Source organism: Lutzomyia longipalpis, chromosome 3 (genome assembly GCF_024334085.1).
Source record: "Lutzomyia longipalpis isolate SR_M1_2022 chromosome 3, ASM2433408v1".
Classification (NCBI taxonomy): domain Eukaryota; kingdom Metazoa; phylum Arthropoda; class Insecta; order Diptera; family Psychodidae; genus Lutzomyia; species Lutzomyia longipalpis.
In genome coordinates, this window is record NC_074709.1 from 20,571,368 (window position 1) to 20,599,230 (window position 27,863).

The 27,863-nt window shown below is 35.7% G+C and overlaps 2 protein-coding genes across 2 annotated transcripts in view; one reads left to right on the top strand and one right to left on the bottom strand.

Moving 5' to 3' along the window:
• Window positions 1-27,863, bottom strand: part of LOC129792688 (ARL14 effector protein-like) — a 693,823-nt gene that overhangs the window by 252,823 nt on the left and 413,137 nt on the right. The window lies entirely within an intron of this gene.
• Window positions 144-27,824, top strand: LOC129792567 (uncharacterized). The gene is made up of 9 exons (XM_055831757.1): window positions 144-879; window positions 19,057-20,901; window positions 21,861-22,044; window positions 22,662-22,902; window positions 23,847-24,108; window positions 24,174-24,380; window positions 24,452-24,623; window positions 24,699-24,971; window positions 26,547-27,824. The coding sequence occupies exons 2-9, from the start codon at window positions 19,142-19,144 to the stop codon at window positions 26,757-26,759; spliced, it is 3,312 nt and encodes a 1,103-aa protein (XP_055687732.1). The 5' UTR covers window positions 144-879; window positions 19,057-19,141; the 3' UTR covers window positions 26,760-27,824.

A 27,863-nucleotide genomic window follows, 5' to 3' on the forward strand; every position in this document is an offset into this window, starting at 1 on the left:
TTTTTACAAATTACTTTTGAGCGCGGGCTTTTTGAGTAGCACAGTTCACAGCTATTGTGTATGAGATGTCTCTGTGCTTTGTGCCGGCGTTCGTTGGTGGCAGAGACGCGCCTCCGTTCCAGAGTCGCCTTCGAGACTCCGGCAGTCCATTTTCAACCGCCGCGCTGGAATAAAGTGTACTCTCTCTCTCGCTGTGCTTTCTCTCAATCCCACGAATGGGGTTCTGTTCTCCTCATTAGTAGCTTCAACAATTTCACCGTTTGTGGTGCCCAACTGGGTGACTTCTTAAGCCGCTGACCAGGATGTAGGAAGCATCGTGAGAGACGCACTTGAGGTGGAACTTTTTGTTCATTTCCTTTTGCAAATCATACGATGCTCTATCGATTGCGGCTCCCCTTAGGGGTTGGACTGTTGCTCAGAGAGCATTCTATGTGAGATTTCAGTGAGAATTCGGAGAGACGTGATGATGTGCTAAAAATCAGTGTGTTAAGCAAAAAATTAGCAAGGACTGTGTTAAAAGATCCCAACAACAGCACAGCTGAAAAAAAATTAACATTCGTGAAATTATTATATTTTATTGCAATAAAATACAAGAAAATCCAGCTGAATATTTCGTGCACAAGTACCCAGTGCGAGGAGTTTTTTTTTCATACTTGACGAAGTAAAAATCGTGGAATGTTCAGTGAAGCACAAAAGAGAATTTTTATTTACTTCACGGTTTTGTTGTGTTGAAACTATCATTAATTAAGGGAGTTTTAAAAAAATTTTGAGTGCTGTGAGACACGTAAATTTTGTTGCTGTTTTTTTTTGGAGAGTGTATTTAACGGAGAGAGAAACCACCAAGAGGAAATTTCCACGGAATCTCTCCTGCAAACTGAGGTGAGTCCGCAGCTGCCATCCTTCATGGTCATATTCAGGGTGTTTTTTAGGGCATTCAAAAGTCCCCTAATGATGGTGGAACAGACGCAGAGAGTTTCTTGGAATTGGGATCAGCCCAGTTGGTGCAGTTTGTTCACATTTCTTGTTGGTCTTATCAGTCGTTTGACCGATAAGAATGTCACAACCATCTCTCTTCTTGAGTACTCTGCGAAAGGGGTTTATTCCCTTTTGCTGTAAATGCTTCATTTCCAACAAAGAATGAAAGGCTTGTTTAAGGTGCCACGATTAGGGAAACTAGGCAGCTGATAGCCAAATTATTTGCTCCACTTAATGCCTTATCAGTTTAATACCTATAAGATAGAGAAGTCGTATTAAGGAATGAATTTTCGAGTTTTTTTTTTAAATTAAATTAGATATAAAATAAACCAATATGTCCTAGAATAAATTTTTTCATGATAAATATTGGTAATTATCACAAAATGAGTCAGGAACGTAGTAAGTAAACTAGGAAGAGTCTGTAGGTTTAATTAAATTAAAAAAAAAAACTCAAAGACGTTGAAAATGGATTAATATACGACTTTACATTTCTTTGCAAACGTTTGACATTTCTTTTGTTCTCAATTTTCTGACATTTGACGTTTATTCTATGATCAGATTTCTATCTTTGAATATTTGACGTTTATATACTTACTTTTGACGTTTCTTGTTTGTGGGAATTTTTTTTATCATTTGACGTTTATTTTCGAACGATTGATGTTTATTCTAATTTTGACATTTCTTTTTTTTGCATATTTTACATTTCTTCTCTAAGATTTGACATTTTTGACCTTTCTTAACAATTGACGTTTCTTTTCTAACACTTTATTATTTTCTATCGGTTGACGTTTTTCTTTCTAAAGTTTGATTTTTTGAAACATTTTGACAATTCCTTACTTATTTAGTATTTTTTATGAATATAAAATGTTTTCTTAAGATCATTAAAACGTTTGAAAATTTCTTAAAGTGAATTAGGAGCATTAAAATTATTTGTTTTGAACTCTAAAGAAAAGCATAGGCTTCCTGAACTTTTATGGTGTATTTGGCACCCTAACGCCTTAAAGGAGTTTATTCATTTTTAGAAACTTAGAATTTTATTTTCAATCTTAATTTTTCACATCAATTAGATTAAATTATTTAACAAATACTTGCAATAGATTTTCTCATATTTCACATATTTTTCGCCCCTTTCTTTAAAACATTTTTTGTTGTACTTTATTTAAAAAAAAAACATATAAAACATTAACAAAATATTTCAAAAAAATTTAGTAAAAAAATTAGTGATGTTTAAAGTAATCAAATCTTCAATATACTTTAGGCTTTAACCTTTCCCTTTACCTCCCTTATATGGAGGTTACATGAATTCCCCCTAATTATAAGATGAACAACCTTTAATTCTTTACGGTGAAGTAACAATGCGCGTGGCCCGTAAGAAACGCTACTTATAGTATTATTTGCGGGGCTTTGTTTAAAATAAAAATAATAAAAATAAAATAATTATGTCTCCCATTTCACATAAGTGTTGCTCCGTGATTTCTTTGAGCTATTTATGATTTATTATATTACTTCGCTTCCATTGCACCGTTTTCTTGCAATTCACACACAAACTAAAAATCATAAAATCCCAATTAAAATTCACTCGAGTGAGGGGAATATTTATCATTTTCTTCAATTTGTTGTATAATATTTCTCTGTGAAGTGGAGTTTTTTTTTGAGAACGCACCAATATTTTTTTATTGTCTTTTTGGGCTTCTTACTTGTGTGGGGTTAAAAACCTTATTAAAAGTCCATTTATCTCTTCTTTCTCTCAAAGAGCGAATGTCTCACATTTTTGCCCATTGTGTGCCATAGGTCCACACTTTGTGCAACCTCAATTTGTTGAAATTAGAAAAATCAATATTTTATGTTGAACTTCTTGTTTTTTTTTTATTTCATGTGAGGATGGAAAAATCGCGCGATTTCGTAAATTTGAATAAATCCGCAGTAAAAAAAAATTCATGCGAATTCTCAATGAAACTCCAAATTCATTTAATTTTCTCCCATTCACTGCCTCACTTCTTTATTCCGAATTAATATTTCTTTATTTTTATGAAATCATGTAGTTTTGCAATTGCGACAAAGTTTTGAAAATGCGGAAGTAATTTTGGAATTGCAGAAAAGCAATTTTTTTTGAGATGGAATTTTTAAGGATAATTAAATTTATGTAAAAATGTTTCTACTCAAAGAAAGAGTTTGATTGAAACGTTTTAATTTATACTTTTAAGATTGAAAACAGTAAAATAATATTTATAAAATGCAGTTCCATTGAAAACGACGCACTGATAGACAATGAGACGCCTTGAAGTTCTAGTTTTTTTTTTCAATGGTTGGTGCAATAACAGAAGAATTTGTAAATGGGAAATGGAATTTATTGATTTCCACCACAATATATTTTCCATGCCTGACCCAGGTCACATGCTTTTTGAATATGAAAATTCTCCTTTATGGCTCCGCTATGGTTGATTTCATTGGATGTAAACAAAATTGTAAAGTGTTTACAACAAGTCTCCAGTGAGGGAGAAAATTTATTTACACACCTTTGGGACGTAAATAAATACTTTATCGCAATTTAAGAAGAAACCATAAGAAATGAATTAAATGAATCTTGTTTGAATTCGAAAAGATATTATTTAATGCTTTTGTTTCAGAATTTTCTAATTTTGAAGCAAATTCCAAATCCAAATTATTTAAAAAAAAAACTATTTTTCCGTTCTTCGCGAGGTCCAAATTGCTAATTAAAAACTTTTAAATTGAGAATGACATTTTCTGCAGTTTCAAAATCCATGACTTGGTTCTTTTCTTGGATGCTGTAAACTGTCGCATAATCTACATACTTTTAGCCTTTTTTCCTTCATTTTTTTCCGTCTGCCCATAAAATTGTATTTTTAAAGAGACACACAAGTCCAAAATAATCCCGCGAGCGCGAGAGTTCCTAATTAAATGTCTTTGCTCTCCATTCTGGTGGGAAATATTTAAATTCTTTCTTCAAACGAGAGGTGTTGAATTCTTTCGTTGAAAAAAAAAAGCTCCACTGCTTGGTAGAAAATGGGTATTGTGGTGCGAAAGAGAAACCTCTTCGCGTTAGAAAGCCAATTTCTCAGATCATTTTGAGCCACTAAATCGATTATAAACAGCTTGAGGCCACTCATTTCCGATTCACTGACTAAATTTTAAGTAAGTTATATTATAGAGATGTGGGGTCTTAATTTTATATACATATATTAAGAAATCACGCCAAAAAGTGATTATTTTTCGACTTTTTTTTATCGTCTTATCTGACGAACTAGAGCAAAATTTTATATAAATTAACAAAGAGATTGTGGAGCAGAATGTGATGGCCACACAACAGACTACATATGCATGTATATAATAATCAGAAAAACAAGAATTGTGTGTCGAAGTAATTTAATGAATTTCCTATTTGAAACGAAAGAGACCATCCAATTTAGATCTCTATCCAAAAGGCGCGAGTGTGGGCCTCATGAAAATTGTCACGATTCCCGGAAATGCCTCCCAATCTCTCTCTGGGGAAATTCTTGAGGAGTTGCTCTATGTTCGCTATAATGTACCTCTACCATAGAGTGTGTGTGAGGAGTGAGAGATCAATAATGTCACCAATAAATCAATCTCCTCGAAATGTGCACAAAATTAAACACACTGCAACGCAGCAGAAAATGGCAACAGCCAGAGGGAAGGGGGATTTGTTGTTGAAATCATTGACCGCATTGAGTTTAAAATTAATTCACATACAATCGGCATCATCAAAAGCATCCAGGCCGCAAGCTTCCTGAAAGCCATGAAAATTTTCCCGTTCGATTTTCATTGCGAATCCTCAATCTAAACATTGCGTTGTACGCGATGCAGAACCCCCCAAATGGTTGGCATTTCTATGGTTTCGAAGCCCCCCAAAGGCCGGTGGGCGATGTGTGCAAATGTACAAATCCACGCAGAAATCGCAGTTGTGGCCGGGAGTTGTATTTCCGATAGCAAACCCACAATAAAGCAAAATGGAAATTACGGAGGAAATCTCGTTGTATAGTGTATTACTTTCAAACACTACATATTGCACTCCAACAAGAGAAGTGTTTGATGTTGTTATGAAAAAAAAAATACAATTATTTTTATATATACAATTGACTCTCTAAACCTATATTTGGTTATTCAAGAAGTGCGTAACGATTTCCGATTGGAAGCATGGCAATCGCATAGCTGCATAGAGCCGAGGATTATGTGAGAGTTCTCAAGAAAAATCCGTTGGATAAGAGATTGTTTTGTGAGGGGGATCCGCAATTAAGACCAAAATACATTTTCTTTTGCTTCCAAGAAAGTAATTTTAAAAGGAGTTTATTCATTTTTTTTTCACGTTGTTGACAAGAAACACAATAATTCTCTCTTTTTCTTTAATTCTCAACTAAAACTGAACTTCAATTTATTCGGCATTGCAGTCGAGAGGAAAATAAAAATGCGACTTTTTTATGCTTCAGCAACGTTTCGCCAACCATCTTGGCTGTGTTCTTGTTCTGATGTGGGAATTCCATTCCTGCTGCTTCTTTTGACGAAGATGTGACGCATTTGCTCTGCGTAAGTTCTTAAAAACCTTTGTTATTTCCCAAAAAATTTGAATTGTATTTTCCCGCAAAAACAAAAAACTTATTGTATTTCCAAATCATTTTGTACAATAGAGCCTGATGAAGCCAAGATGGTTGGCGAAACGTTGCTGAAGCATAAAAAAGTCGCATTTTTATTTTCCTCTCGACTGCAATGCCGAATAAATTGAAGTTCAACATTATCCACAGTCGTTAATCTAAATTCTACTCTCAACTAAAACTATTGAAAATTCTTACAAAAACTTCTAAAACTCGTCCTTAAGCTAAATCAATTTTAGTCTTCTGAAAAAAAAATTGTTTAAATAAAAAAGAAAATTTTAAACGTAACTTAAGGCAGGTACACAATGGACAAATCTGTTAATGAGACATTCCTTTTAAATTTAAAGTTTCATGTTTTTTTTAGTTAAAGAAAATTTCAAGTTTTGACTGATGATCAAATTTGTGAAACTCTTATAAAATCGGTCAAATCTTTAGTTCTTCTTGGTCCTTATTTTAGTGAAGTTATGAGAATTAACTGATTTAAAAATTTCCTTTCAGTCTCTTACATATCGGCCGTTAGTTCGCCAAAGCCAAATCCGGGGTTTACTAAAGTGGTTAGTATGACTGAACCGAACCGCTTAACCGGTTTTCAAAAATAAAACGGATTTGGAAAATGAATTAAATTTCCTTCAGTTTTTTATCTTTTTAGTCAAAAGAATTTTATAAAATATAACAAAACTTTGAAAGAAAAGCAGTTTTTCCTGTTTTTTTCCGACTAAAAATAAGAAATACCGACTAAAAGAAAATGTTTTTTAATGACTAATAAATAAGAAAAATTCTTCCAAAACTGAATCTTTTTAAGAAAGCCTCTCAATCAGTTTTAAAACTCCTCGGATTAGCGTTATGACTCTTTTTTTTTGGTTTAAGGAACTTCGTCAAACATTTCAATTCCTCAAAATCTTTTGCATCATTAAGCTGTGAATTCTTTTTATTCTTTGTTTACGCCATGAGAGGCACTTCTTTCCATACTTTAAAAGTGAAGATCTCAGTGGAGGTATCCACAAAAAGAATACTCAGCTGACAAAATGCACAGAAGTCTGCTAAATTTAGCACCGGTGCAACCAATAAGCAGCCACCGTATTCCCTTCCCTGCTCCCCCCATGTCGCCCAGAACAAGCTCCCGGAGAATCTTCTGTGAGACAAATATTCCGCTGGAGAGGAAAATCTCGTGCTGAGGAATTTATCTTGCGATGTTTTTTTTTTAATTTTTAATACAAAATGCGAATGCGTGAATCGCGACATTTCACGTTCTACCTCTTCCTTCACTTTCCACACCACAAATTGTATGAGGTTTTTCCTCTCTTTACGCATTTTCTGCACAACACATAACATGCAGCAGCAGCTCGAGGCGATGTGCAAAAAAATGAATAAAAAAAAACAATATTGTGGGTTGCAATGAGATGATCTTATGCAATACAATAAGAATCCCATAATGAGGTCTAGAAAAAAAGTAATTTAATGTCTCGCAGACAAATTATTATGTTAATGTCTCATGTAATTTCTGCATGTTGCACAAGAAGGGAGATTAAGGGAGAGACTGCGGAGAGACCTTTCTTATGACTCACACTGAGATTCCTTTAAATGGTCAATGATTTGCACTTGCGAGGTCATGGAAAGTGCCAACAGTCTGGCATTTTCACCTGCTGTGGTGAGAAATACGAATTTTACGTGAAATATAGCACCTGAGACACCTTCTCGTTTCACACAGAAAAATTTGTGGCACTCTTTGGCACGGTTGGCACGTTATAAAATAGAAATAATTTTGTGTGTGAAATTTGCAAAACATCTTCGTGGGTTCATTTCTTGTAAAGTTAGGTGATGTAAAGTAAAACTCACGGAATCTTTTCTCAGTTTTTTTTCTTCATCAGCTTCTAAATGAATTTATCGCAATAATTCCATATGAAAATGTATTTATTTTACAATTCTTTTTGCTTCTTTCGTCACACTTATGCGAAAAAAAAAGAAGAACATGCGGTCTCGTGGCAAAAAGAGGTAACTATAGAGTTGTTTTCCATGATTCTTAAATTCATTAAGAAATTGGAATTGGTAATTTTTCATTTGGAATTCTCGAGCAGGGTCAGGGTAAATTGGTATAGCTCTCTTAGAAGTACTAATTGAGAGACTTTTGCATAAGATTAATAGCCATTTAATTGGGAATTTCACTTAGCAGAAGCAGAATTGCCTTCACTTCAAAATGAAATGAATAGAGGTAATTTAGATAGAGAAGAAGAGAGTGATTGAAAATTCAGAATGGATTGATTTTGATTAACATTCTCAAGTCTAAATAACAAGTAACCATATAAATTGTTCTTTTAACAAAAAAGCAAAACACGTAGAATGAATTAAAAGTTTTCTAATTTATTTAATTTTAGGGAGAGGGAAATGTTATGCACCTCACCGCATTTTTTGCCATCCAACTCCATTAAATTTTCTTATAAATTCCCAAACAATTTTATTTTATTTGAAACACATTTCACCTTCCCTAAGAATTATTGCAATGAGCATAACGTAATTTTAAGAGCACGATGTTCTCATAAATTACCAAATAACTCCTCTAAAATATTCCTCGATTATATCACATTTTTATGAGGATTTTCATTTCATCAACCTCACGGATAAGCATCAACTAATCAATCTACACCTAATCCACACCTATTTGCACTGAATTTTCACAGACAATATCATTTTCAGTGGCATTATATGCCATCATTTTGTAATTCAAATGTGAATTCCATGACAATCTCGTGCAGATAAAGCCACCATCTGAGTAATTTATATATGAGAAAAATAAAACGAAAAATTTGTTAAATCATACGCGAAACTCTGAGGTGAAAAAAACTTCAAAAAAAAAAGTAAAACTCACTGCTTGGCCCTAAAAGTGCATGTCTTAGCGATTAATTAACTTCTCCACCAACCACAAATTCACGAAAAAAAACAACCAGACAATGAGGAACAAAAGGCGTGATGAAAAATTGCCATTTCCCCGCATTTGTTGGCAATTTTTTTTTCTTCTTGGGCACACAATGCGAGGTCAGTGACCAAATTTGGTCTTTTGGGTTTCGAGTACGACGGCTTTGGGTAATTTTTTCCCCACACCGCGATACATAATTCAATGCAAAAATGCACTATCTTGTGGCGCATAAAACCAAAACGGAGGACAGACCCCCATTGATGTATCTCTCACTCACAACCTCTAGATTGTGGCCTCTTTGCTTGCCAGAGGAGAGAATAATTGCCCATTGAGCTTCAACTGAAGCGCGAATTTTTCTCTCCATCAAGGGGGCAAATGAGGTGAGAAATTGGATTACAAACGGGTTAACACAATTATTTAATCCTTTTCAATATCAAGACATTTTCATTTGGAATCGCTCATCGACCACACCGATGAGATGTTCATTGAGATTGTATCCATTTCAGCGATGGGGACGTACTTCATCAGATTGCACGGCAAAGGGGCGGGCGGGTGTGTGGTTAGTGGTTTTGGAGAAAGGCGCAAATGAAAGAGGTGTACCCCGTGAGTAGTTGTAGTTACTTAGATGGTGCATAATAGAGTAATTTTCTGAAAGGTCTTGTGGATTTATCTCACGTTTTGGGGCCCTCAAACACGTGAAAAGGGCAAAGTTTTGCAAACTACTTCCCAATAAAGTTTAACTTCCTACTTTAAACGATTTTTCTCTTGTTGGAAACTAACTTGGAATTTTGGTGTAAGTTTGAATAAGTAGGATGCTAAGCTGTGTCCTTCCGGGACAATGGTGCAGTCAAGAAAATTGCTAAGCACCTTAAATTCTAAGAATTCAAGACGTACCGGTTTTACAAAATAAATTACTTTGCATATTTAAAAATTATATGGAAATTTTTCAAATAAGAAAATTCTCAAACGTCAGACTTTATAGAAGAAGCATAAAGGTCATACTGGAAAAAATGCCAAATGATTAATATAACTCAAATAAAAGAATAAACGCCAAATATACAAAAAAAGATACGTCAAATGTTAGAAAAGAAACGTCAAATATTGAAAAAATATTAAGCGTTAAACAAGAAACGTCAAAGGTTCAAAAAGACTTGTCAAACGTTTCAAAGAAACGTCAAAATATATACATATATAAAAAAGAAAGGTCAAACGATTGAATAAACGTCTTATGTTACAAAAATGCAAAATTTTAGAAAAAAACATCAAATCTTAGAAAAAACGTCAAACGTTAGAAAATCACAGTTTAAAAAAAAACTGCCAAACGTTAAAATTGCACAAACGAATTGCCAAAAGCTTTTAAATTAAATACAAAAGCATTCTTCATTTATCCGAACTTCTTTAAACCACTAATTATGGCTCATAACTTACGTAATGTCATTTTAACGTCATTTCGAGTCATTATCTATCTTTTTTCATGCCAAAACTAGCGCATAAAGAACTTTTAGTGAGTAATTCATCGAGATATCGCCATGGCTTCCGCCATCGCTTTATAATTTTATCAAAATTCCTCAGAAAATCGCACATATGGTGAAGAAATTTCTAGCTGTTGAATGAAATATGCAAGGTTTAGGGCAAATCTCCAGCGTGCAGCGCTCTATGTGGACCTCCGCGAAGGAGTCCATCTAAAAATATACATTTTGAGAATCTCTTTGATATGCGCTGTTGCTCTGTCATTTGATAATCTCAAGTGTGCATGAATGAATTTTGGGCGTCTGAAGGAGTTGAGAAGTGATTCAGAACAACCAGCTGCACTCCGTCGCACACATAGGCAAACAAATTGCTTGGCAAAAGGGGGAAACGCGTCTCTCGCGCTGGACTAAACTTACAATAAATTCATATTCCATTTGAGATAATCGGGGTGAATAGGGAGACGCGTTCTGACCAAATAAACACACACTTGGTGCGATGGGGGGAAGACCCCTCATCCGAAGCTCAAAAGCATCGCAGAAAGTGCTGCGGGAGAAACTCAACAAATTGGAGAGTTATGAGAAATTTTATATCTCCACATAATTTCTGCCTTCGTGTCCCGGAAAAAAAATCCTTGTGCAAGTTGAACTCCATTTGGAAACTTGTTTGCCGGTTTGTACGCGCGTCATGAGAGATTTATCGTTGGATGCTGAGGGGCTAGATGATGCACATTCATGTGGTGTGTGTTGGTTGTTTTGAATGCAATTTGAGCGGAATATGGGAAGAAAATATTCTTGGGTATACACGGCAAGGCAACCATCTCGCTGACCGGGAATGTCGTCTGTCAACGAGATGGTTTTTTTTTTGAGGATCGTGGAGGAGTCAACTGAGGTGCTTGACATTCCTCAATGCACTTTTCTTACCCTTTTTCCCCGTTTCTGTGCAATTTTGTTGCAGAATTTTCTATTTTTGAAACAAATTCCTCAAATTGAGATCAATCTGATCAATTTTACCAAAATTGGGTTGAAAATATATTTTTTGAACATAATTTAATACTTTAAGAACTGATTTTTGTAAAAAATATATTACTTTAGTTTCTCAAACAATTTTATTTTATTATTTCATTATTTTTTAATTTTTGTATATTGTGCTCTACGTCGTTTTAACTTTCTTTTTCTAGCGCTGAAGTTTTCATTCAAAAATTAAATTTCCTTTTAAAGTCTCAATTAGAGAAATAAAATTTTCCTTACAATTAGATATATTTTTCACCGCCATCTATTGGGAATTTTTTTTCTCATAAAATAGCCAACGAAAAATCCTCCTTTAGCTGTAACTTTTTTCTCCAAGTCAGAACGGCTTTTGCCATTTCACAGGCACTTTGCTTTCACCGCGCAGAACCAAAGACTTAAAAAAACTGCACGTTTTAGAAATAAAGTTAGAAGATGATCAATTACTTTTTGCACGGCACCGTGCACTAGAAGAACTGACTTTGTTAATTATTTCTCCCATTGGTGGAGTAATAAATAATTCAGAAGCACCCAGAAGACAGTTAAAGTGGTTGTTTTTTACACCATTTTATCGCCTTTTGCTGGGGCAATTTGAGTGTTTCTGGAGCAAATCAAAAATCTCCTTTCGTCATTTTATGATTCATGCTTCCGCGATTGTTGGCTCTACTTGAAAAAAAAATGTGCTCTAAGGCTAAGATTTTGTTGCGATATTTTGTCAATTTGGGTATTATTCACAATTTCTCTGCAGAAGAACTTACTTTGCATTTAAATGTTGAAGTTTATTCTGTGTGTACACGGAAATGAATGTCCAGTGAATCTTAAAATGCATTTCTTGGTTGGGTAGAGCAGCAGATCAGGGCAGAAGGGCAAGAAATTCAATGACTACTCATCCGGTTTCGTGGGTGACGATCATCTCAATTGCATTTCCCTCTATTATTTCATATTTTTCTCTTTCCTTTTCTTTCTTTAACTTGAGAACGTCTCGCGAGGAATCTTTCTGGGAGATTAACGACTGAACCCTCTATATGCGCTACGATCTCACGTGATCGTGCTTCTTAGGTTGCCTCTTGTGACCTTCCAAGGTATTCCGGTTCCATGAGTCTGTGCACGTTTTTTTCCTCTTATTTTTCCTCCTTCTCACCTCATCTTTCTTTTTTTGCTGGGGCCTTTTGAATCACCTCGGTGTGAGACAGAAATTTCTTTTTTGTCCATCATTCTCTTTGTGTCGTTCAGCTTCGCACGAATGACTTTTGTGGCGGGACGGTCATGGAGCATATGCATAATATGAGAATAATACTCCATTTCACTCTAGCTAGAGATGTTGTAGAGCATGTTACTTTATTGTTTGAAAAATGAATTTAAATCTATTTCATTCGAATTTCTACGAAATTAAAATGTGAAAAAGGCTTCAAAATATTTTACAATTTATTGTTTTTTGTTAATTTTTTAGAAACTTTGTAGTTTATGAGGAATCATTTTTTTTTAAATTAAATTCAGATGTTTTCAAAATTATTTTTAAAACGATTTCCTATGCTCAGGGAATAAAATACATTTAAGTTATTTTAACTTTGTGAAGCATATGCTTCTTAGACATTCACGTCCGGGTCATCCGCAGAGCCAAACATGAAACATTAGATTTTCCTGAAAATTAATTAATTCAATAGTTTTTTTTTCCAAAAAGAAAATACATTAAATTTATATGGAGAAGAAAGCAAAGAAGACGTTTTAATTGATAAATATTATTTCAGAGTACCCTCAAAATCTCTAAAATAAATATCACATAAAAAGAGCGAATGTTTCAATGTTTCAAACAAACGTTAATACATGATTATAATGTTTCGTGAATTTATCTTTCTACTATATCTTTTCTCTTTCCTTATTTCTTCAGAAAGTTATTTATATTCCTCTCTGCATAAAGAATTAAATAATAGAATCTCGATAAGGAAATTGAATACCCCTCACATAAATGGGTCATGTGAGAAATTTAGGGGGAATTTCTCAATATCGGATAGTGTGGGTGCGATAACAAAATCCACTTTGTCCACTCTATAGGCAATTGTGGTTGGTTTTGTGAATGATAAATCGCTCTGGGGCGAATTCGAAACAAGATTCGTTACGTGATAGTGGAGATTCGGTGTATTAATTGGACGAACAATCTCCATGGGATGACACCAATTTCACAGCATTGGCCACCGCGGGCATTTCACAATGCAGTATTTTGCTTCTCTTATGTGAAGGGAAGTTGCGATACGGTTGGTTCTGAATCTGCCAGGCCGATTTTTATATAAAAAAATCATTTTACACACAAGAAGCATATGCATTTTGAGTATAAAGCCTAGAAAGATTCTATACTATTAGAGTTAGGATAGTAATACTCGGACACTGTTCGATTACTTAATTACAAAGTAGTATTTTGCAAAAAAAATGTAATAAAAAATACACTTAAAGTAAGAATATTACAATTAAAATACAAAACTACCTAATTTTATTGCCTATTGTGCAACTGGTGGTGAATTACTCTAAAATTGCAGTTGTGTGAGGTAAGAGAGAAACACCATTTCTTCCTCTTTGTCAAAAAATGCATTTTGTTACACAAAAATTCTTCAGCGATGAAAGAAATAACAAATTAAAAGTGAATAAAACATTTCCGACTGTATGTTTCTGCTTGCGTATCAAAATGCTGATGGCAATATTCCCATAAAAAACAGGTGTAGAGCAGTTTTTTCAAACAAATAGCTAATGTTTGCAATAAAGTGAAAGACTTGCACTTTGTGCAATTTCACGTTCATCCACACGATGGACGGAAATCATGAAGTCTGAATTGATTAATTTGCAAGTGAGAGAATGAGTGTACTATATGGATGAATGGGTGCGAGGTGAAAAGGAAAACTCTTTTATTACCCCATTCATTTATGGAATTATCTCTGCTTCTCACTCTCTGCAATTTTGTCTTTTCTAACTTTTCCATTTTGTATTTTTTTTTATACATAGTATAGGTAGTTTTAATTCAAAGCAAAGTGTTGGGGATTCATTGATGCGGAACTTGACAAAACAATAAAACCATTTGAAGAGTTAAGCATACAAAAAATAAATTCAGAGACTAAACAACTCCTATAACAAATATATTGGGCTAAAAGGAAGACAATACGCAGAGAGACATAAAAAAATTGTAAGCTGTATAGAGTCTTTGAAAAAAAAAAAGCGGAAAAAGTGATCACTTTAGGGGAGAGTCTCCATGTGGGTAATTAAGCAATTTAAGACCGATTACTCTGCCATTATCCACTAATTAAGCCTCCTCAATTTTCAATCAATCCCATTTGAGACATCTCGCTCCTCTTTTGGCACAGCTGGTGACCTCAAAAGTCACAAAGTCCGGAGGAGAAACAAATTTTAGAGAGCCTCTGCACGCATTTATTGGTTAGTGTAGTAACCATGAACCTCATTTTTGAGAATTATTAATCGCATGTCTAATTCAATTTCTTCGCCCAATGCCACGCTTTTCTCCCATAGAAGAAAGAATAATTTAATTCTCATCAACTTTCAATTCCTGTGGGCGAAAAAATTGCCGCTTTCTGCAAAATCTCCTCATTGCTCTGCCATGATTTCCATACCAAGTGCGTATGAACTTCATGATAAATTGAACGTATTCTTTTACTTTTAATTTTTTTTTCTTGTGTGTGAAAAGTAACGAGACGTGCCGGAGACAAAGGAGAGGGCGTAAACTTCTTGGAAATTTCACAAAATTTCATTCACGTTTTGATAAATCTCTGAAAAAATAATTCAAAGGAGGGTAATCATTTCTTAAAAATTCGGTCATAAAAGCAAAGGAGTTTATTCATCGGACTATGGAAAAATTCCTCATTTACAAAACAATTTTGACCCATTTTATTTTTTGGAGAATCAAGCTTAAGAAATCAGCAGATAAACTCTTCGTTTAACACTGCCATCCATTCCATAGGAAAAGTCAGCAAAGTTTGCCAAATAAAATGTAAATAAATGTGTCACCATTTTACATTTTTGTTCCTTTGAATGTTTCTATACCTACATGTCTATACCATAGCTAGAGGCCTGAAATTTTCATAAGAGGAAAATTTTCATAGAGCCATGAATAATCTCCTTTTGAGCTCAATATTTCACTTCAAACAATTTGCAATTTTTTTTGCATTTTATCAAAGATTGTTTTACGTCATTATGTACGTTACATTCGTAAATATATTTATAGGCATATTGTCGAAAAAAAATCAATTAGGAAAAACCTCATAAAAGTTTTCATGCACACACTCTCTCTCTCTCTCCCTGAAAAATATTTGATCGATTTCCCGGAGTATTCCAATAAATGTAATGTGGTGTGTGGTTCTTGTAAATAAAACTACATTACAAAATTCTCAATCTCCTGTTATTGCATGTAAGCTAGAAATGGCTTTATTCCATCAACAACAACCCTCTTGTGTTGCAAAAATTGCACCCAAGCCCGCAGTTTGTGTCAAAATGATTTGAGGGTGTAGCAAAATAGGGGTTGAAATGTGATTGCAATGTGAAATATTTATTTAGAGACACAAGACACGATTGAAGTAAGTAAAAAGGAAAAATAAAATTCAGCGTGGGTTCAATCTAACGTTCAATGCCACGGAAGGCTAAATGAAGAATATTCTTCCCACATAAAAGCCCTTTTGGAATCATTTTCTTTATTCAGCCTCAAGTTTCAAATTCATATTCTAGACGCGATGGTTTCACGTGCATCCACGTCTTTCCATTTAATTGATTATTTATATTTCAAATATACACCAGGGTGTCATTTGACGGTGCAGAGTCGATTTATTTATTTGTTGGAAGGGAATTAAACTCTCTCTCTGGTGTAGGCCCTGAGAGACAGACAAGGTTAAAAAATGTATATAGAAGAAGAAACTGTGAGACACCCCAACCGCCACAAATGCAAACACGTCGGTTTATTTTTGAGGAATTTTCAGTGAAAATCGTGCAGAAGGTCAAATGAGGAAAATCAATGTGGGCACAACAAGGGTGCATAGAGACCACGCGACACGTGCAAAATGTACGGATGAATTTAAATAACAAACCATTACCTGTAATATGAAAGGAGTTTATTCAGGCTTGTATGAAAGATGATCCTCTATCGCAGAACAATTTTAACCCATTCCATCTTGTAGAGGATCAAAAAACATTGAAGAATCGCGAGAGAACCTCCCCAAAATCCACTGGGATCACATCGAAAAGTGCAAATAAAAATTGCAAAAAAATTCAAATATTGCGACGCCATTCGACGTTTTTTTCCCTATAAAAAATGTTTCAAAAGTTTTCTGTAGACTTGTCGCTCATTTTCTGTAGAGTTTTTTTCTAGTCAAAATAAATGTTTATTTTTTCGTTTCTGGAGTGATTTCTACATCTGAATCTGTGAAATCTTCTGCTCCTTGGAAGTCTGTGCATCTAATGATATTCTCAAAGCACTGAGAAAACAAACTAATTGCGAGTTTATTGCTGTGAATAATTTCATGAGACTTCCGGATGTCTTGACATTGCAGCCTCCTCGAGAGCGGATGCAACAAGGAGGAGGGCATAGAATCTCTGTTCACTGCCCATTGATTCAATTTCAATGCGTCGGAGCAAATCTTTCGCTTCCGGAAGCCCCAATATCTCCAGCAAAACCTCATGGGTATTCTGCAGAAAAGATCTCTGAGAGGCAAAATGAAAGTTGAGAATCACTTTTGTCAGCTCCAGGGTGTCATTGCTCTTGGGAAAGATGAATGGGAAGACGGTGATGAAGATTTTGTGGACTTGCTCAGTGTTCCAATCTCAGAAGGAGACTTTCAGGAGCAATGTCAGAAATGTCTTCCGTGCTGGTCATGATTTGCTTGATGACTCCGTCGAATGTTTCCGGATACTGACTACTAAACTGATTTCTACATCTGAATCAGGTATATTGCGCTGGATGGGATTCAACTCGGTAAGATTTGCTTAAATTCTCACTGCCAAAGAGGCCCAAAAAAATGTAAAAAGATTTGTTTTGATTTGCAAGGGGCTGGTTCTATCAACCTCCCTCAGCTTCATTTCGCAGTGGATCACCTGATTCAGATGTAGAAATCACTCCAGAAACGAAAAAATAAACATTTATTTTGACTAGAAAAAAACTCTACAGAAAATGAGCGACAAGTCTACAGAAAACTTTTGAAACATTTTTTATAGGGAAAAAAACGTCGAATGGCGTCGCAATATTTGAATTTTTTTGCAATTTTTATTTGCACTTTTCGATGTGATCCCAGTGGATTTTGGGGAGTTTCTCTCGCGATTCTTCAATGTTTTTTGATCCTCTACAAGATGGAATGGGTTAAAATTGTTCTGCGATAGAGGATCATCCTTCATACAAGCCTGAATAAACTCCTTTCATATTTGTATTTGATATTTCTATCGTCGCGGCGGCGGTGAAAATGGCTTCGCATCGACGTGCACGAGATTTCTTGGTTTGCCAAAAACAATCAAAATTAAGCTATATTTTACTTCCAATTTAGTTGATTTTTCTCCTCAGACGTCTTTAATGCGACTTTGCGCTACTTAATTGCTGGTATTGTTGATGGAGAAAATTCCAACTCAAATGAGAGCTCTCAAATCGAGAGAAATTTCCATAAAAGCATCTCAAGCGTTTTGTGATCCCCCTGAAGGTGACCTCTGAAAGTCACGACGAATTTTCTGCTTCGACGTAGCAGAAGATTGCCAAAATCCTCCCGCAACACACAAATTTCACGCCATGCTCTGGCAATTTTTCTTTTTTGCAATTTTTCAATCAAATTCCATGCGAATTGGAGCTTAAGGGGGTTTATTGCAGAAAATTTTGTTGGTGGGTGTAAATTTGCTTTTGCCGAAACACCCGCGCACACCTGGCACAAGGATGATGAGAGGCGAAGGAAATAAAAATTATCGTGCTTCTTTTTGTTGCCTCCCTGAATCGTTTGCCATTTAGATGATTAACTGAAATGGAATAAAAGACTTTGTGACACATTTTTAATAATCTGTTTATTCTGCAGTGTGCGATTTTATGGAGAAAGATCACGCAATTCACTCCTTTCGTTGCTCATTTGTAGAGTGGTGCTCCCAAAGGGGGTAATCATTCAGCAGAGGTGTGTAAAAAGATTATTTTTACATGTTTTTAGGGATTTTTTTAGTACATTGATATCCTTTTTACAAATTTTGTTATAGTTCTGAAGAAAGAGGAAAAAATCCGACAGATTTTAAATAATAAAATTGAATGGAGGAATAAGAAAATTAAGAAAAGACGGTAGAAAATTGAAACCGACGTTTTGGACTGAAAAGGTCCTTCCTCGGGGCGTAAAATATTTTGAAAAGAATACATAGCATTAAAAAAATAAAAGAAAATACAATGAAATACTCTTAAATAAATAAAATAAATGAATTTTATTATTTTTTTAATTGAAATATATAATAAACAACTATTTTTATTTGAATTTAAGGTTCTTTCTTTAAATATTTTATATTTTTTCCAAAAAGAATCTGCAGAATAAATTTTTATAAAATAAATATTCTTCTCATTTAGCACTGTCGCTGTTCCCTTTATTAGCATCTTACTGGCGAAAAAATCTCATGATTTGTGATGATTTGGGTTTATTTTCCGTTCAACCAATTCGCACCTCTTAAATATTTATTTAACTTTCAATTTTGTAAAATAAATGGTGAATTTTATGATAATTTTTGCACCACAAGTGCAAATAATTTACATATACTAAACGTCCCACAAAAAAGTGAATTCTTTTAGCATTTCTAATAAGCTGATTAGTTCTGCAAAAAACTTTCATCAATAAATCTTCAATTTATTGCGAATTTATCGATTTTCTTTCAATTTCTTTCTCCTTGCTGTGATTGTTTTTATTATTTAGGTGAAGATAAAGAAGATAAAGAGGAGAGATAGCAGCAGTCACGTTTTAGCATTTCAGACAGAGCTTTTCAATTTTTTTTTATCAAGTTCCCAAAAGAAGATAATCTTAGGTGAGAGGACGGACTTGATGATATGGTTTAAAAATTCTTTTTTTTTGTGGCTCCTTTGCAGATGAATAACTGAGGCTATCCTGGCTTGTCCTTGGAATTGTCTTTGTCATCAAGTGCATCGGCGGTGTTGCAGCTCAGCAAAGCGAATGGACGTGTGCGAGGAAGTGCTGGATCGGAAGATGGCGGCCCTGGAGCTGCACGAGGTGATAGCAAATGGCGAGGGCAGCGATAGTGGTGTGGAGTTTGTGGCTGCCAGTTCGCGGGAGATTGTACCCGAGGCTGGGGAACTTCTGCGTGTTCCCAGCAGCAACAGTGGAGGCTACGCAAGTAGTGCTGGTGGCTACGAGGACGCCACTGGGACGGTGTCCTGCAACTCCAGCATGGTGAGCTTCTGTTCGGACGACAAGAGCCTCGGGGTACCAATGCGAGGTCTCGACTGCACCAGTGAGGGTGGTGGCAGTGAGAGTTCATCCGTCTCCGGGCAACCAGTTACACGACGATCTGTGTGCAAGAAGAAGGTATCAGTGGAAGCCCTGATGCCGGCAAAGGTGGCTCTTGTGAAGAAGACTGCAGATCCGGGTGTTCTGAGGTCACGAGTTAGGGCACTGTCGGCTACACGTGCAACTGCACCAGGAAGTGCAAAGAGCACCCCATCATTAGCTACGTCTGAGCGTGCGAGATCCCGTGAAAAAGTGCCTCAACCTCTATTTTCCACCCTCACACGAACAAATTCCGTCAGGAGACCCACGCGGCTGGACACATCCACGCGGGATATCTCCTCGCCGCAGAAGTCCTCCATCAACAGAACTCCCTCACTTTCACGCGGACGAACACCCGCTGCCACACCCACAGATGACGGTCGATGGCCATCTGTGGGAAGTCGAAATGGCCCAAGTGTACCCCGAGCTGGTCGACTGTCTATCTCCACTCCAACAGCTGAGGTGGTAACTGTGAGGACACGATTGGGAAATATGGCGCTGGAGAAGAGCTCCCCGCTTGAGAAGTACGGCACCCTGCCACGGAGACGAAAAGAAACCCCGCCGGAGGAGCCAGAGAGGTCATCGCGGAGTAATTCAATGACACGAGATCTCCGAAAGAAAGCCATGTCCAGAGATTCCGCCACTAAGACCCTCCCCGCCTACCCAAAGAGCTCCTCGTGCTCCTCCTCCAAGAAAGCCAGTCCAAAGACCAAAATCTACCACGAGTCTGCCAGTCAGACAGCCATGACGTGCAAGGATGTTGAGGATGCCTTCGGCGGGTGTCCGAGGCATATTGACGTTCAAGCCCCAGAAACCGTCTCAACGGCCATTCAGTCCGATATTCGTGATAGGGAACTTGAGGCACTGGCAGAAACCATAAATAGGCTCAAGGCGGATCAGCTAAACCTCCAGAACAACCTCACAGAGCGTGCTCAGCAAATTAGCGCAATGCAGCAGGAGCTTGTGCGAGAACGCGAAGATAAGCTTGTCATTCAGAAGGAGTTGCAGAGAAATTCCGAACGAGTTCTGGCTATGCTTGAGTCCGTCCACGTGATCCCACCCGCTGAAGCGGAAAGTACAGATAGTCTTATGATACTGGAGTCGAAGCTCTCCACGGATGTGCACGTGGCGGAGCAACAGAATGCCGAGATTAATCGTCTGCGGTGGATCTGCACGACTTTGCAGCGTGACCTGGAGCATTCATTGGAGCGCGAGAGGCTTCTCATTGAGGATCGTGAAACGGTGGAGAAGGAAGCGCACGAACTGCAGGAATTCCTGCACAATGAGAAGCTCGCCCTTGTGGATGCTCTCAAGGAATGCGAGGCGGACACCAATGGGTGGCGCCAAAAGTGCCAGCAGAAGGATACGGATATTGAGAGGCTACAGGAGGAGTGTCGTCATCTAGTCAGAACAACGGAGCAAAGAAGGTAGGTTGTTGCTGCTGCGGTGTTCTCTTAGAATCCTTCGAAGGGAAATTTTGGGAATTTTGGCATTAAAAAATGGTTTGAAAGTAAAATAAAATAAAGAAATTTTCCGAATTATTTTTATTTAATGGAATAAAATTGATAGAAAAATGATTCTTTTGATATCAAATAATTTATTTTTGAAGCTTTTTTTTTGAGTTTAATAAGACACAAAAGCTCTATAAGATAGAGCTTTTGAAATAAATGTTATATCCAGTTAACAATTAATTGAGCCAACAGATGCACAATTATGATCGAATCAATCAAATTGATCAATTATTGATCAATTATTGATCAAAAATAATTATAAATCCACTGAGTCAAGTGATCAATAATTGAGCATAAATAAATCAATAATTTGATGAAGAATTTGAAGAACAATATTTTGACAAAAGTTGATCAATCTCAGATTAAATTTATTTGCTCAATAATTGGTCCTTTATGCGGACGATGCGGACCTATAATGACTCAATATTGAGTCAATTTTAACTCAATAAATTTTTAATCATGTTTATATCAATTATCAACGATATTTGTTCTTGAGTTCTTCATCAATTGGTTGATCAATTTATGCTCAATAGTTGATTCAATCACTCAATTTTTGAGCAATCATAACTCAATAAATTATTGTCAATCAATCAGATTACCGTGAGCAATAATTGTCTATCAATATGATTGATCCTCCGAGCGAATCTACATTAACTCAATATTGTGCTCAATAATTGAATAATTTTTGGCAAAATTTATTTACTAGGCCAGTAAACAATTGAATGAGCCAACAAATGCTCAATTTCGATTGAATCAATCTTAGGTCAAATCTGATTAATAATTGACCGTTTATGCGGTCTTGTATTGACTCAATATTGGGCCAATTTTTTTTCACTGAGATAACGTTTGTTAAATAAAAAAAAATTAAATTTTAGACAAGAAAATATGGGAATGCAGGCCAAGTATGGAGCTCTGGAAGCCCGGAGCAAGGAATTGATCTCACAGCAGAGTGTTGCCGTGTCAGGAGCTGCTGTTGCACTCTCAAATCTCGGATCACGTCTCGACAATCTTGTGGAGCAGCTCATTTCATCCTACAACATCTCCGAACAGGACCTCGAGGTGAGTCCCTAAACTCATTTAGATGAAAAATCTCATCTTCATCATCATTGTTTGCCCGTTGTTGAATTTGTTTTGCTTGCGGACCAAGCAGAAATGCCCAGATTTGAAGGTAATCCTTCAGATGAGTCAATGCTTGGGGCGTGCGACGTAGCAAAAAAGGGGGAGAGTGTAAGTTTTTTTTCAATCTATTAACGTTTAAAAAGATGTTTTGCGATAATGAAATTGGAAGCATTTTGATAAGAAGAGTTTCTTTTTGAATCAAATCACGCTCATGCAGAAAAAGCTGCGAGAGGTGAGTTTAATTCGTGTCGATAAGGAAATTGCCTGTTTTTATCAATGGCTCGAAACTTCTCTTGACTTGCATGTTTTCTCGCTATATTTTCCTTTTTTTTCCTACGTCCACACGGATGAATGACTCCTCGTGAATTTTGTGTTTGAATTGATTGCATGTTGGAGCTTTCTGATGCCAAAAGTTCTTTCTATCGCAATCTTCATCGTCATCCAACCTTGGTGCGATAATGAAATATATTCTCTTTCTCCGATAAAAGCCAAGGAAATTCTTTTTTTTTCTTGAAGTTAAATGTTGGTTTTTCTCGATTTTTCTTTGCAAAAAAAAGGACGTGGTGTACCACAATGAGGCGTACTCCCAGAGTGCCAGCAGTGGCGAAGGAAGTCCAGAGTTTGAGATTGTGAAGAAATTGGCGGCGAGCAACGATGATGGATCTTTGTCGCCGCAAAGAAGTCACTCATTCATTGCCGTCGTCATCAATGCCATTCGCAATGCAACAACCATCCACAGGCAGCAACCAGAAGCATCCGTTTCCGCTGCTAAAAAGGACCCGGCGGCCATTTCTATTGGTAAGTTTCTCTCAACGAGCATAAATTCCATGCGAAATGCATTTAATTTAAGATCGCGTGGGTGGAGGAAATTTTTCATTTTAATAGGAATTAGATTCATTTTAACTTGTAGTTGGGACATGCGACAGACATAAATAATTTAAATGATCCTGAAGCATGAAATTTTGTTTAAACATGCACCATGTAATTGAGACTATGTAACAAAGTTTTGATTAGATTTTATTAAAATTAGAATAAAATTAAAATTTAATTAGAACAACGAGTGTTTGTCTAATAATTTGATTTTTCTTGGCGAAATATCCGAATATTGGAATATAATCTGAATTATTTTTTCATTTTATTTAATTCTGTTTAGGTTAGAATTAAGTATTTTTTATGCTTAAATTTAGTACTTAGACTTAAATTTTTTTTCCTAATTCTGAGCCTCTCGAGCCTCTTTAGGGCTTGAATTCAAAGAAATTTTTTCAGCTTGAAATGAGTACTTTTTAGGCTCTAATTAAGTACTTTATTGGCATTAATTGGGTACCTTTTAAGCTTTAATTAATTACTATTCAGGGTTCAATTTAGTACTTTTTTAGGTTTGAATTTAGTACTTTTCTTAGGCTTGATTTTAATCCTTTTAGGCTTGAATTAATACTCTTCTTTATAGCTTTTTCTCCTCAATCTCAGGCTATTTAGGACTAAAATCTCAATATTTTGGGCTAGAATTCAGTCCGTTTTAGGCTAAAAATTAATACTTTTTAGGCTTGAAGTTATTGCTTTTTTTTTTAAGTTTTTTTTTCTTCTAATTCTAGACCTTTTAGTGACTAAAAACTAATATTTGCCGAATATTTTACTTCTTTTTACGAATCATCCAAAAATTTCCGAATATCCGATTTTTTTATTCAAATAAACGCCTCTTAGTGTAGGAATTTTATTAAAGAAAATTGCTGATTTTTCTGCAGAAGACTCTGATACAACGGAAATGCTGGACTCTGAGACGGAACCCTGCCTCATGATGGAGAATGTCCTGGAGGATGTCACGATGCCTGATTCGCATTCCCAGAATCTCGTCTCCTCTACGGGTATGGCACTATCGCAGATTGAGTGCCCCTCAGAGATGTTGAAGCACGACGATTCGCTCAATAATCTCTCCCAGGCCATTGCTAATCGGCAACAAATTGAACTTCAGACATCACGAATGAGGGATGGAAGATCCTGCCTAAGGTTTGTTTTATTATGCCTCACAGTTTCAAGAAGACGAAGAAATTAAGAGAAAATTTAATTTTCAGGCAACATTCTGGCGACAATAGCCTATCTGAGGATATCAGTGGACACGAATCCATCGCAGAAATCCCATCAATCAGTGAATTTGGACCTGCCCAAGGGCTTGTTGATCAAGTAATCCATGTGGATAATCTTGTGACGCGTCTCCTGAAGGTCCTTCGTATTGTTCAAGTTGACAACGACAACTGCATCCAACACCTAATTTCAGATAAGTTAGTAAAAAATGCAATTAATTGTTTAAAAGAAAAACTTTCCAAGATAGAAGAAAACTTCCTTTTGCCAGGAATAAATTGCAAGTGAACAAGGACGAAATGGTGGAGAAACTAAAGGAATGGGAAGGTGTAAATAGTCAGTTGCAGCGTGATATGGCGGATGCATCGCAGCAACTTTGCCAGAAGGCCACGGATTTGGCCCTCAGCAGGACTGAGCTGCAGAAGCATCGTGCGGAGATTGATGTGAGTTCTCTGCCCGTTAATTAAATTTTGCACATCGTGGTACAAAAGTTTTGTTATTTTGTGTTTATTTTGTAGAGACTGAATGAGGATATTTGCAATTTGAGCACTCTGTGTCAGAGTGGTGTGAAAATGATGACCAAGGAGGACATTTTGGCCACAATTCAGTCGTGGAAGGTGGACGGGCGTGTGCCTGAAACGGAAATTGCATCGTCCATTGTGGCAGCCTGCCAGGAAATTCCGTCCCTCAAGGAGCATCTTCTGCTCAAGGAGCGCCAACTCCTTGGTGGCTCTGGGCAAATAATCAATGAGGCCAAGAAGCAGTACGAAGCAATTGACAGGGCTCTCGAGGTTTGTACGAGGACTTTTATTTAATTTGTATCTCATTAATTTAATGATTTTGGGGGGGGGGGGGGGAAGGGAAGGTAAAGGAAATTTTGAGCCTTGTTTTTGACAATTAAATCTTTGGAAGATAAAGAATTTTTGTAGGGAAGAGTGGTATAAGGTGATCCTTTAAAATGACTTTAAATTAAAAAAAACAATTTAGACAAAAAAATCAATTAAAAGAAATATTTCTTACAGACTTTGTGTCTCTGAGGTAAGCTGAACTAGGTTTGACTTTGTTTGATAGATGAATTGAAATTTTAATTAGAATTTAGATTAAGGGTGAAATTCAATGCAATTAGGTTTTTTTTTTAAAGTTAGGCTTAAGTTTTTTTTTACTAGGCCTCTTTTAGACTAGACTTTAGTTTTCATAAGACAGACTTTTATTTTAAATTTTTTAAATAAGGCTTAAGTTTTTTTTTAAGCTATTACTGTATTTTTTTAACCATAAAATTTTTTAAGCTGGGTTTTAATTTTTCAATGTAAGATCAGGGTGAGTTAAGAGTATTGACATTGAATGCGCTCAACCGCAATTCAGCCTATTCTAAACCTTAAAAATTCTAAAAACCTTATTCTAAAAAATTGAAGTCTAGCTTAAAACGGATTAGACCAAAATTAAGTCTTAAATCAGTCCTAAGTTTTCTTAAAGCAGTCCTTATTTTTTTAAACTAGGTCTAAGCATTTAGTTACATTCTTTAAGGCTTAACACTAAAAAACGTTAACCTGACTTTAAAAACTAAAGAACTAAGATTTTTTTTAAACTAAGGAATGGATTAAGAAAGTTAGGTCTGCTTTAGAAAGTAAAGCTCCGCTTGAAAAAACTTAAACCTATGTCTAAAAACCTAAAGTCTCTCTTAAAACTAAAGTTTTTTTTTAAGAAAAAAAACTTAGACCTAGGTCTTAAAAACTAATTCCTGGCTTAAGACAACTTAGGTCTGACTTAAGAACTTTAAGGCAGATTTAGTAGTGAATTTCACCTAAGGGCTGTATTCGTTATTAGGAGTTATTTAAGCCTTGGATAATGTTAGATTTTCAAATTTATTAAATAAATTTTAGTCAAGATTTTTATTGGAATAAAATTATTTAAAAAAAAATAAAAATATTTTAAAGCTTAGATGATTTAATTTAGAACTGAATTAAAAAAATATGTTAGTTTAACTTTAAATTCAAAGAAAAACCATCATGAGATACTATAGTTAGATTAAAAGGTTAGAAAATTATCTATAAAATCTTTAAAACGATATTTTTGTACATTTTTCCCATGTTTTCTTTCTTATACCTGATGAAGAAGATATTTTCATAATGTAGTAAAAATTCTCCTCAAACTCTAATTTTTATGTTATCAAAGTCTTCATTAGCTTCTTTTCTTTTACTTTTAATTGTTTCAATTTACATCAAATTAAGTAGAAATTAAACAATTTTATCATTCAATTTTAGGCCACTTTAAGCTCATTTACTTTCTATTTTAATCCCATTTTTGTAGAGAAATTATCAAAATTATTTTTTAAATAATTTAAATAAGAAATTTTACCTTTTTTGCAGATCCTCAATGGATGCCAATCAGTTGTGGATCAATGTCCGGCACTCAGAAAGCTCCAGAGCGACCTCGAAGAGACAAACTTCAAGGCAACAGAAACCATCTCCTTATTCTCTGCCCTCCTTAGCTCTTCGGCCGCCACATCGCCGGACTTTAATGCCAATGCCAGCACAAATGGCAATCGTAGCCTGGAACTAACTGTCGATTCTACGGCATAAAGTACTCCCCCCAAACCCGTGACGTGAATCCCGAAGTTTACGTGTATTTGTGCATTTTTCTCTGTACAGATTTACTTTTCATGATTTTTTTGTTTAAGTTTTTAGTTGCACTGAGCAAGTTGACGAGAGTCTTTCGGTATCAATTATAAAAAAACGTGTGAGGTAATTTGCAGCCTATATATAGTAGGAATTTACTCAATTATAGTGTTAGTCTAGACGACAAGATTGAATTTACTAGTGGTAGGGAGAGAGCCGTTAAATTTCATTCGATAGGCGCCATAGTTGATAAGTTTTAATTTATGTTTAATCCAGAGATTTTTTTTTCATTTAAATTAATTTCTCAGTGAATAATTTTTATCATTTACCGAAGATTTGCTTTTAGATTCATACAGACATTTATTATTATTATTATTTAATTATATTCGTAAACGTAAGATGACCTCAATTGGGGGCATTTCTTATTATTATATATTATACATAATTATTATTTACGCTAGAAGAGAGCATTTTAGTCATACGCGGAGGTGGAAAATTTTCTTTCCAAGGAATTTTCCTTACCCCGCGGGATTTTTTCTTACCCCCAATTGATTTTTTTAGATGAGGAAGGTGGCACAGCTGAGGGTGAAATGAAGGGAAATTCATGATTTTCTTTGCAATTTCCCATGAAGGATGCTCATTTTTCTCAATGTCGTGCACGTTTTTCTCAATGATTTATCATCTCAGCACACACCCACAGTGGCACAGTGTGGCTGTACTACACCGCTATGACGATACTTGAGAACAAATCCGGGATTTTCATTCATTTATTGTACCAAAGTCTCACAAATCGGACGTGCAAATTGCCGCGGCGGTGAGAACTTTCGCTGTTACGCGATGATTCAAATTAAGAGATTTTACTTCCCGTGCGAACGTTGAGAAAAATGTGTGTGCACTTTGTATAGAATTGGATGATAATTTTATTCTTCTTAGGCCCCCGGGGGTGGAAAGAAATGAATTTAGAGAGAATTTATTGCTATTTCCGAGTGATGTTGCGACAAATAATAAAATTTCATCTTCCAAATCAAACTGAAATCTCTTTTCTTTCCCCATTCTGTGTGTTTAAAC